A 12224-nucleotide genomic window follows, 5' to 3' on the forward strand; every position below is an offset into this window, starting at 1 on the left:
CATGTCATACAATACATTGACTTTATTTGTAATTGTGTAAAAACATATGAGCATTGATTAGCAAGCAGGACCTGCAGGAACAGAGAATGGTGATGGATGGAGCTGGGAAGAGAGAAGAATAAAGAAAACAGATCAACTTTATTATCGGATATTAAAAATTCAATTTCAAAACAAGTTGCCGCTTCTACAGTTTTCTAGTGTGTAAAGATGATTTCACATGACCTATGCAACATATCACACTCAATACACGTGTGTCTCTGGGGGGTGCATTGTGCCTTTGATGTATATAAATAATATACCATAACCAAATACTATTACGTACAGTGGAAATCAGGTTGCCAGAGCAGGTCAGTCCAGTGTGCATGTTCCTCAGGGTCTCAGCAGTTACAGGTGAGGTAAAGAAAATAAAAGAGAAAAAGGTCAGTAACAACACTTTAAAGTAACACCACTTTGAATAATTATCTCTTTTAATAATTTTCTCTCAGTAATCACTCAACTACTGTCTTTCCAACAAACAGATTGACTCACCCTCACTATCATCACAATGAAACACGTCCAGAAGAATGTCATGCAAAGCTGCCTGCCTGCCTTCCTTCGACTCTCCCTGAACTGCCTGATCTTTTAATGTTCAATGTTAACCATTTGTGCAGATAACATTAATTAGAAAAGATCGCCGATGCTAATGTGACGTTAGCCTACCTCCCGCCCCCTTAGCACTTGGTGGAGGGGGCGATAGGCTACTCTTCAAATGTTTCACAAAATACTTACCATCATGACTACTCTTACTGTTTAACATTTTGGTTTACTTCATGTTAAGGCTAATACAAATGACAAGGCTAAGTAATGTGATGCTAACTAACGTGCTCGCTACTAGCTAGGTAGCTAACTTGACTATGTTCCATGCAAAACATGTATATTACCTGATATGTTTGGTCCAACGACTCCTGGTCCTTTCATCAGACGGGAAGCGATAGAACGAGCAAGTGGTTTGATCACTTTTGTGATTACAACCTGGTACAAAGCACACAGGCATCTTGTAAAAGTGAATTTATTGGAGCAATCTCTTATATTTATTGGAGGGAATAATTCAGTTATGAGATCTTCTTCTTCGCTTTAATTGCGAGTCGCAACCAGTCTTGGAGCATTATCGCCTATGACATCACTTACGCGACCCAGAATGGGATTTGGGATTTGTAGTCTTTCTAGTTACGTATTTTTCATCTCGTCTTATATCTCAACAGTTTTACGACAAACTGACTTTTTGTTACATGGAAATGATTGTTTAAGATTGACAAACATCATATGTGTAGTTCGTGGCACAATTCAAACGGGATCAAAATATACGTTTTCTCTCTCCATTGAATTCAATGTATAATTTTTCGCTTCCGGGGTCCCATGGACCGGAAGTAGATGGGCGTGATTTCGCCTCTCTATTGGATGTCGTGAGAAAGGTCCCGCCTCTCTCCAAATTCCTCAGCAGGACTTTGTTCCCATTGGTCCACCCGATCGGAGTCCAGAGAACAACAAACAAGATAGGGTGAAGACCGTCGGGATGGATGCAGGTAAGCAATATTTAAAATAACACGTCCTTTTCTACCTTGACAAGCTAGTATTGTCATTAAATAAGTGCAACAACAACATGTCATACTTGTCAGCACATTCTCTGTTCTGCCATGAAAGGATTGCCATCTCCAGCTGCCAGTCTAACACGTATTGCTTTGTAGCCTCAGTGACGTTAGCCTGCTAAAAATGATGACTAAAGCTAACTGCTAACTAACATTAGCCTGCTGTTATTGCGAAATGTGTTTGATTCCTCACTTTGACAGCTTGCTTCACAGCCGTATAACTTACTGTACGGTTTCACGTGTTAGTGTAATCTGTTGTTTAATAAGTTTCACGTTTGATAATTTGCCTCCCGTCCTTGGTTTGACGGTTATGTTACGCCCAAGATGAACATCCAGTCGATGCACTGTCACCATCACATCAGTTGTTATGCTAGTGTTAGCACCGGGAATGCTATTAGCTTTGAGAGAGGTTAAGTTAAATGATGCAGCAACATTTACGTACTGTAGAATAGTGTCCAGATAATGCGAGCAGACTTATTAATGCTTTTGAAACATTTCATTTGACTGCAAATACATACCTTCAGTTTTTATGAAATAACCTGTATATCCCAGCTTTCGTTTTCCAAGCTGACAGATAATGTCAGTGAGCTAGCAACTTCTCCTGTCTGTTGTTAGTGATGTGTATCTCATTACAGTCTGTCGTAAACTCCTTTACCAGTAAATAGTTACGACAGAAAAACAACTTTTAAAATGTTAAAATCTATTAACAAAATATATATCATAACGAAATGGGCCATTCTGCATAATGATTATAACTTTTATGGTTATTTTTAGTACTTTTAAGTGTATTTTGATGATAATATATGTGTACTTTTACTTTAAGAATCATTTTTGAATATGATTAAGATACTTGCAATATAGTTGTGTTAATGAACAGTTTTCTGACATCCATTCATTTTCATTTAGCAGGGATCATTCTCCTTCACTTGCTCCCTAGCATAGACATGAAGACCTAAGTTAATATAAAGAAAAACATAGATTAAAAATCCTACATGCTTTTATAGATTGATATATAGAAGATTCTTCCTGGAAGTCAAGCTACTAATGTCCACCACACCTTTACTCCCTGACAAACAGAATCACTTTTAAGTGGTTATCGGATAACAACATGAACGCCAACCTTACTCCTCAGTGATCTCTCACACGTATTACATTTGACTCTGTCCTCTCTTGCAGCAACCTTGACATACGACACACTTCGCTTTGGAGAGTTTGAAGATTTTCCCGAGACCTCAGAGCCTGTGTGGATCTTGGGGAAAGACTACAACGCACTGACAGGTAGGAGAGTGGAATATAACCTGTGTGTAAGAGGAAGTAGTAGTTAAGTTATAACTTGAATGCTTGTCTTTGTGTTGTGGTTGTATTGTAATATGGTGGTCTCTGGTCTTCATATAGAGAAAGATGACATTTTATCAGATGTCACCTCCCGACTGTGGTTCACATACAGAAAAAACTTCCCGCCAATTGGTAAGTGAAGAAATTGTGCGATATGGCTTAGTCACTAAACTATACTTAACATTTCTGGAGATTTGTGTAATATGGGTTTTCATAATCATTTACAATTCTGGAATGTGTTCCAGGGGGGACAGGACCAACATCTGATACGGGATGGGGCTGCATGTTGCGGTGCGGACAGATGATCCTCGGGGAGGCCTTGGTGTGTAGACATCTAGGCAGAGGTAAGACAACTTTCCATTTTATTTTATTTTTGTAATTCCCTTTGATTATACGGATAAACATAAAGGTAGGTGACACCATGACTGAATGGCACTCCATGGAGTAGACTATACCATACAGAGCCTGTTAGCACAGGCCTGATAACTGTTGTGTTGTTCTCAGACTGGAGATGGGCCAGAGGCCAGAGACAAAGAGAAGAGTACATCAGTATTCTCAACGCCTTCATTGACAAAAAAGACAGCTATTATTCCATCCATCAAATTGGTAAGTAGTGAGTGTCAGACCCTTCCAATGTGACCAAGCCCTCACTCTGAAAGAGTTTGGATGACAGATTTCTGTTTCTGTTTCTGCAGCCCAGATGGGAGTTGGAGAGGGAAAGCCCATAGGCCAGTGGTATGGACCCAACACAGTGGCCCAGGTTCTAAAGTAAGTTCTGTAGAGAAGATACAAGATAGTTTACATTTTATGGATCCAATTGATGGTTATTAATAATATGAATTACTATATTGATACATTTAGCAATAAATATTATCCTATTTTATGAAATGCCCATCAGAGCCAGAGGCGAAGTATTCAAATTGCCAATGTAATGCCCTAGAGATATTTAACTTGCATTGCAAGGATAAATAGCTCAATAACTTCACATTTTAAAAGTGTCATATCGTCTTTTCTCAACAAACAAATATGTTTACATTCCATGTTTCTGCTCTACAACAAACAGCTGCATGCCTTTTACCAATTGTCACATTTGAGACCGATTTTCTATTGATCAATCTACTAATGACTTGATCACCACTTCTTCAATTTAGGTCTTTGATTTTATTGAACATTTTCACACAAATACTGGAATCGCTTTCCAAACTTGTCAAAACGGAATAAGAATATGAACAAGTGTCATTGAATCTTAAAAGGCCACCAGAACTATACGTTTACATTTTTTGTAAAACTGCCCTTATGTCATTCAGTCATTGTGATTGAGACATACACTGGATGGCATCTATTTGTTTGTATCACATATTCTTTGTCTTTTATTTTATTGTCCTCTCTCACCATCTATTCATCCATCCCACAAACATTTAGGAAGAACAAGATACAGTGTTCCCGGAGGATGTTCTAAGCATTTAAAAAAAATGCCTTGACAATTGAGTCAAATGTACTGTCTTTCTCTCAGGAAGCTGGCAGTGTTTGATACGTGGAGCAGATTAGTGGTACACGTGGCGATGGACAACACTGTGGTCATCGAAGAGATCAGTGAGTGCTTCTTGTTTCCTGAATTTGCATAAGCAGTTTAACTTGTGCTGCAGGTTAGACTGAACCACGCTGGGATGTTTACAGAAGTACTTAAGCTAAAACTTAAATGACCGGTCAAAGTTTCTGTGTGAAAACAAACATTACGAAGCTTATCCCTCAACAGTGTTCTGGTGCATGTCCATGTAAGAAGGTAAGAAGCTTTGTGTTCACTGTTAGTGTTTTACTCAACTGCTGTGTTTATACCGAATGCCAAGCAAATGTTCACGCTGGGTTACACTCGCAGGCACGAGGAGCACTGAGGTCTACGATATGCTACATTTGAATCTGCTCTAAGGAAATAACTACACTGAGATATTCTCTTGTGGGTGTTTTTATTGTGAACACACCATAACCAGGTCTGTTTAATCCTTTTCTGGCTTCTACTCTACTTAATGAGCTGATGATGCTTATTCTTTACAGTTTTTAGGAACATAAACCACACACTGTCCGTTGTGTCCTTGGGCAAGACACTTCACCCGAATTTGCTCCTGTGGGTATTGTCCACAGTAGATGACCATTACATGTATGATCTGTATGTGTAATGTGTATTTGTAAAGCGCTTTGAGAGTCATTGATAAAGCGCTATAATAAATACAAGGATTATTATTATTATTATTACTGTATGTTTTATCTTTCTATCGCATTATAGACAATAGCCCTTAAGTGTGTGTTTGTGATCATTTCCCCTGCAGAGCGTCTGTGCATGCCCTGGCTGGATGTTGAAGGAGCCTGTTGTGAACCAGAGGGAGCAGGGGAGCTGAACGGCTGCCCGGGGGGGGCCTGTGCTCTGGCTGAGGAGGAGACGGCTCTCTGGAAACCTCTGGTGCTGCTCATCCCCCTCAGGCTGGGCCTGAGCGACATCAATGAGGCGTACATCGGAACCCTCAAGGTGAAGTACTTCAGCGTGTACATTCGACAATTCCTCTCATACTCGTTGTAGACTTCTTTTATTGTAAATGTATGACTTTAATTGGAAATCGAGTATCCCCCACACCACAGTTACTTTTTTTGTTATACCTTCAATGACCCTAAAGAAACAAAGCTCACACAAATAATATGAAACATAACAAATGGTACGCTTATCGAAATGTTCCTAATGTCATTTGTATGTTGTGTTAAACACTAAATCGGTTACAAAGATGGAAACGGCTTCATAAATAAGCACTGAGGCAAAGCGAGCTGCAGCGGGCTGAGATAAACCCTCTCGTCTCTTTTCACAGCAATGCTTCATGCTGCCTCAGTCCCTGGGGGTTATTGGGGGAAAACCCAACAGTGCCCATTACTTCATTGGTTATGTCGGTATGTCTGGTCTCCCTTTGTGAAATAAACACTCAGCTGTGCACGCACACTCATGCTCACCATATTAATTCATCTTACTCCAAGAAAACAATCTAATGATAAACACGCTTCCTTCCTCCCAGGAGAGGAGCTCATCTATCTAGACCCCCACACCACGCAGCCTGCAGTGGACCCCTGTGAAGACGGACAGGTCCCTGATGAGACGTACCATTGTCAGCACCCCCCCTGCCGTATGCACATCTGTGAGCTGGACCCGTCCATCGCAGCGGTAGGAATGCTGGGGAGGGTTTTATAGCACACCGCTTTCCTATCCCATACTAAAGCTCTTTGTTAAAGTGTGAATGCAGCAGGCCTGTTTGCAGTACTGGTCCGTAGTTTACTGTTTTCTGGTGTCCACCAGGGTTTCTTCTGCAGAACAGAGGACGAGTTTGATGACTGGTGTATGCGCATAAGAAGGGTACGTTTCCGAGCAGCGATCTTTTGTTGCTCCCTTGACTTGTCCATAACAGTTAACCCTTGTGCGTTACATTAAAAAAAAGTGACTCTGATGTTGTTAGGCTCAAGATGTCCTAAAAACCAAAATATTATAATAAAATATAATTTTTCACTTTTACTAAGTTTATAATCCTGAGAACAAAATATGTATTTATTTTTGGGCCGCCTGATAGCTCTCTTGGTAGAACTTGCAGCCCATGTACAGGTTTGAATCTGAACTGCGTTTCTTTAAGTGTGTCCCCCCCTTTCAAATCTATTCCTCTAATGAAGGCTGAACTGGCCCATTTTATATAAAATGATCTTTTATATACGTAATTCTAGGTTTTTTTTTTGTCACAGACTGGGATGTGTCAATAAGTGGGAAAAAAAAGTATTTTGATTAAGTTTTATTCTGTTGTGCAGGAAAATAGCATTTTTTGGCCCCAGCTGAGAAGATGGCTCAATCTGGTTAAACATTTTAAAAACTACAATATTGAAGCCAGTGCTCTATATAAAAAGCCTGACATGAGTATGTCAGGGACATGTTGTCATTAGGAATCTGAGTGTCTGTATTTTAGGAGCTGAGGTTGAACTTTGAACATTTGAGAGAAAATGCATTAAAGCTCACCTATTATACTATATTTGAACAATATATTATAGGGCTATATCTATATAAAACATGTCTCTGAAGTGTTCTGCTCAAAATACTAAACAGATCACCCAAAATATCCCTTTATTTCAGCCCTGTTACTAAAGTGCTGATTCTGGCCCTTTAAATGTAGCCAAGCTGCTGCTGGCCACGCCCCTTTGGAGCGTCCACATGCAAGCAGTGAGCTCTGTGAAGAGAAGGCTGTCTACCAGCAGAAACTCAGCTAAACTCTACTGTGATTAAACACCATATCATGTTCCATACCACATCAAGCATTCTCTCTGAAACAGTATGGAGCTCAAACGCTTTCTCTCTCACGGGTTTACCACAAGGACAGTAACTTTTATATCCGGCTTCTTTACACATACTCTCTCCAGAACAGCGTTAGCTCTGAGTGTTAGCGATGCTTGCTAATGTAAACACAGACCATATTACTTCCAAAACATGTCGCGCATTGTTTCTGATACAGCACATAGCTTGACATGTTCTTAATTCAGTGTTTACCGCTAGAACAGTGCCATGTATTATATATATATATAACAGCTTTACTCTGAGTCACTCTCGTAGACATCCTGCTGAATACACAGACACACAGCTGAGGGAGGGGATTCAGCTAGCGACTGTATATGGGGACGATAGGTTGGGACGTGGGTGTAACGTTGCCAGGAGTTCAATGTAAAGCCAGCCAACTAATGTCGTCATGACTGCAGCAAATCTGGATCAGCTCTGTTGTACCCCCGTTTTTAGAGATGTAGGTACGGAGGAAAAGAGAGGGTTGTATTTTCTGACAATTTGTGAGTCTCCTTACTCACAGGGGACACATACAGTATTTATGTATACAAGACATCAAAAAGTGCATTTAGCATAATAGGTGACCTTTAATAGCCAAAATGATTAAACAATATAAGTCATATGATGCATACTGGTAAATATAAGCATCATTTGTTGAATGTGTACATGATAACATGATGGCCCTTCTCTTGCAGCTGTCCTGCAACCGGGGGGGCCTGCCCATGTTTGAGCTGGTAGACAGTCAGCCCTCCCACATGGTCAGCATGGATGCCCTCAACCTTACTCCTGGTAAGTTAACTTAATATTCTTTTTGCTAAATATATTTAAAATAATTATTCCAAATGAAATTTAATTTGTTTTCCTTTTTTACGTGTTGACGTTCCCTTTGCAGATTTCTCAGACTCCGACAGGTTGGAGCGGTTCTTTGACTCAGAGGACGAGGAGTTTGAGATCCTTTCCCTCTGAGGAACATTATGAACAATGATATGCTGTTCTCCACAAGCGGCAAAAGATTCTCACTCTCTTCTGTGCTTCAGAAGGGAGAGCCTGAGGGGATGAACATTAACTGGAGCCCTGTTGAGCGGCTCCAGCTCCGATGGTGTAGTCAGTGTGTGTCACACAGCGTTCAGCAGCAGCCTCTGAAAGCTCTCTGTTCCTACATTCAGACTGCCTGGCTGGAAGTCGTAGCAGGAGCTCAGGATAAATTCTGTATGCACATCTTCACATACATGTTTCCATATGAGTCTTAACACTTTAAATGTTTATTCTGAAGTGATATGGTGCCTTTCCTTGACTCCATAAGTTAAATTGCCATAACAGTTTTATGTTGTAAGAAACTCGATGGTTTACGATGCCCATGGGTTACGAGGTTTGTCCCTAATAACTAAAGTCTGTAACAGCCTGTAATGAAACCAACTTAAGTCAAATCTGCAGATAAGTTGCATTAATTACTCATGCAAAGTAACCCTGACAACTTTTGAACACACATTTGATTATTCATTTAATCAACACAGCATATAGACAGGTGAACAACAATGTAAGAGGAATTCAAACAAATAAAGTCAGAATCTGATATTGGACAATGGCACATCATTTATTTAAGTTTAATTTATTTAAAAAACGAGACCGCTTCACTTCCACAGCTCTCCGAGGGGCAGGTTCTCAGCTGCGTTGATAGTGTTCAGGCTGTGGGTCGTGATGTTCTCGTGCACATCCTCAACGCTCTGAGAAGCATCAATTGCCTATAACACAGTTTAGATCACGTTCGTTTTTCAATGACACCTTGAAATAAATGTAGGATCCAGACCCCGCATCTTACCCGCCAGTTGACTGAGGGATCCTTCATCAGGTGTTCGAATTTCTGCTGGACCGCTCTTTGGAAAACATTAGTCTCGTATCTCTCTTCTCCAAACTGGCCTCTGAGAGCGGCCTCTGCCGGACTGAGCTGCAGGAACATCACCAGGTCCGGCTTCGGCAGTCCCACGTCAGGCTTCATGCACCAATCCAGACAGAAACCCTGAAGGAGAGAACATGTAAGAACGATGCTGTCTGATGAACGCAGAGTTTGAGAAGCTGGGGGGGGTCTCACCGGCTTTGCACTGGTGAAAGCGACTCCGGAGAACGCGTATCGGTCTACAACCAGAGTGGTGCCCTGCTCCAGCTTCTTCTTCATTAAAGGTCTGCGGTCACGATATAAGGAATGTAGGCTATTACTTATACAGGAAACTAATGACAAAAGAATATACATTTTTCAGCGCAAATATAGGCAACTTCACGGAAAGAAGAGTAGATTTACTTGAGAGTTTGGTGCATTTTAAAAGGATAAAGCTGGTGTATTTTTGTTAACAAACGTGTTGAAAAGACCAAAATTAACAATGTGTTTGTCTTCAAGCCCCAAGCAATTTACTCCTACTGAAGACTTCAAATGTGCAAATATATATATATATATAGTATAAACATGAAAGTCTGGCAGTATTAAGTGAAATCTGACTGCAACATTTAAAGGGTCAATGTATCAATGACTTATCTGTCACTCAACACAATAGGTAGACAAATGAGCATCCAGCAAAACAATATGGAGTGAATGGAGTTTTGTTAATGTGCTTACAGCACTGGAAAGACTAGTGTGTCTCTCCAGAAATAGATATTCAGCTTAGACAACCCATGTACTTCAGTCACTTTTAATAAGGATTGTTATCAGTGGCACTAGGGGGCTTTGTAAAATAAAAATCCAATAAAAAAGACAAGTCGCTTAAACTCAACTTTGTAACAGTCTAATGTTTATTAACCTACAACTCGAGTTGCAATATTACCTAACGTTAACTACAAAACTAACGACCCTTATAAATTGTGAATGTGTCTCTAAACTGAATCCTTGGCATTTTTTGTAGAACTTTTTACAGCCACATTTAGTATCATGGCGTCAACACCTTTATTATTCATAAAACCTTCATTTACACTATCAAATACATCTGGGCTTCTGCTGCTGTGACAGGAAAGGAGTCACTTACTTGTGTTACTTATTGCCAGTGTGGAAGAAGTACTTAGATCCTTTGAAAAAACGTTATTACAAGTGAAAATTCCAAATTCTAAAATGTTACTTAAGTAGAAGTATAGCCAGCTAAATGTACTTAAAGTATCACAAGTGAAAGTACCTATTATGCACTATGGCTATTTAGAAAGTATTATATTATTATGGAATATGAAATGATTCCTTCTTTTATTATCTTACAAATACATTATTTTGTACATATTGGCAGTAACGTACTGCATTATATCATATACAACTGTCATGTATTTGATAAGTTAGCTGGTAACTATTCGTGTTAATACATGTAGTGGAGTAAAAAGTACAATAAATGTTCCAAACTGTTAGGGAGTAGAAGTATAAAATAGCATGAAATGGAAATACTCAAGTATGGGATAAGTTTGACAGATTGGTACTTAAGCGCATTACTGAGTAAATGTAATGAGTTACTTCCCACCTCTGCCTGTTGCTTACACTTTACTGAAACACAAAGAGGCAGCAGTCTTACACCAGCTCCCAGCGGTTGGCGGAGAACAGCAGGTGCACGGTGTGGTCCTCCAGGTCACTCTTGTTCTCCAGGTAAGCGCTGATCAGCTGTCCGATCGTCGTGGTCCTTTCTGGCCCCAAGAGACCGCCCCACAGCTTTACACGTTAATGTTGCACAGAAACTAAGGGGTATATTTGCTCTGCACACCTGCACAGGGATGAAAAACAACGAGCCACACCTACGCTAACAAAACTCCCTATAGAGTGACAAACATTAGCATGCCTTACCCGGGAATCTCATCATCTCCGCTGGGCGGCCGCTCTGCTGCAGCGCGTGCACCAGCTTCTTGCACTGAGTGGTTTTCCCGGCCTTGTCCACCCCTTCCAGCACGATAAGAGCTCCTCTTTTACACGCCATTACTACGGTCTGTTTACCGTCCTGTCCCGGGGTTAACGAACACAATACTGAGCTGAATCTCCAAGCTGAGCAGGAAGTTCCTTGTTACCATTTACCCGCCTTTTACTGAAACAAAATATCAATAAGGAAGTACATCGGAAATACATTGACGCACTTCCTGTTTCAGTTGTTGTGTCGTTTTTAAAAAAAATATTTTTTTGTTTGCAGACAAGGCACTTTCAGCACATTAAACTAAGTACAGAACACTAGAGGTTTTTCAATACTCTAATTTTCCCCTCCTCGACTCCTCGGTCCTCCGGTAGTGACCCGGAAATGGATTTCAGCGCACCATGTTGAAGGACATCTAATTTCTCTAAATGCACATCGAGGGGTCCTTCTCAGGTCGATTATTTTCATTTCCTCGCTCCTCGTTCCATGTCAATGGGCTGCAGCATCAATTATTTTTGAAAGTGTAATGCATAAGAATCAGTTGATTGTTACTATGAATGATCTGGACATGCAGAAGAGGCTAAAATGATCACAAAACATTGTCAACATTCATTTTCCATGTCTCTCTCCTTTCCATAACCTGCAGCCTCTCTTCCATCTCCTTTAGTCTCTCTGTCTTCTTCCTGTTATTTACTCTCTCTGTCCTCTACTCTTTCTCTTTGTTCAATCTCTCCCTGTTGTTCACTTTTTGCTCCTCCTCACTTGTCGCTCCTGCCAGTGAATTAAAAGCAATTCAGCAATTTAGTTCATTTCACTTGTTTGTTTGCATTTAAAAAAAAAAAAATCTGTTTTGTTTGATTCTCAAAAGAGAACAAAAATGTAAGCAAATTGTGTTTTATACAATTGTATGTTATTATGACATCATAACTGCAATATATGTACTGTATGTTGTTTTAAAATGATGCCTATTGTCTATATTGTAAATGAAGACTATTGTTATAGATAGATAGATAGATGGATGGATAGATAGATAGATGGATAGATAGATGGATAGGCCTT

At 40.1% G+C, this 12224-nt stretch overlaps 2 protein-coding genes across 5 annotated transcripts; one reads left to right on the top strand and one right to left on the bottom strand.

Annotated features, from left to right (window-relative positions):
• The first annotated feature begins 1483 nt into the window (after positions 1–1483).
• atg4b (autophagy related 4B, cysteine peptidase) lies at positions 1484–8878 on the top strand. Of its 4 annotated transcripts, none has more exons than XR_004570911.1 (13): positions 1484–1562; positions 2802–2903; positions 3021–3092; positions 3206–3304; positions 3465–3566; positions 3656–3728; positions 4474–4553; positions 5285–5481; positions 5813–5891; positions 6014–6159; positions 6306–6348; positions 8001–8094; positions 8183–8878. XR_004570911.1 is itself a non-coding variant. In XM_034235649.1 (13 exons), the coding sequence occupies exons 1-13, from the start codon at positions 1553–1555 to the stop codon at positions 8269–8271; spliced, it is 1200 nt and encodes a 399-aa protein (XP_034091540.1). In that variant the 5' UTR covers positions 1484–1552; the 3' UTR covers positions 8272–8878. The 4 variants fall into 4 exon arrangements, 2 of the variants coding, with proteins under 2 accessions (XP_034091540.1, XP_034091541.1); XR_004570912.1 differs by having other exon boundaries at positions 8198–8878; XM_034235649.1 differs by having other exon boundaries at positions 6292–6348.
• dtymk (deoxythymidylate kinase (thymidylate kinase)) lies at positions 8794–11383 on the bottom strand. The gene is made up of 5 exons (XM_034235651.1): positions 11108–11383; positions 10842–10950; positions 9395–9485; positions 9125–9322; positions 8794–9047 (listed from the first exon to the last, which is right to left on the bottom strand). The coding sequence occupies exons 1-5, from the start codon at positions 11235–11237 to the stop codon at positions 8937–8939; spliced, it is 639 nt and encodes a 212-aa protein (XP_034091542.1). The 5' UTR covers positions 11238–11383; the 3' UTR covers positions 8794–8936.
• Between the last annotated feature and the right edge of the window lie 841 nt (positions 11384–12224).

This window comes from Gymnodraco acuticeps, unplaced genomic scaffold (assembly GCF_902827175.1).
Source record: "Gymnodraco acuticeps unplaced genomic scaffold, fGymAcu1.1, whole genome shotgun sequence".
Lineage (NCBI taxonomy): Eukaryota > Metazoa > Chordata > Actinopteri > Perciformes > Bathydraconidae > Gymnodraco > Gymnodraco acuticeps.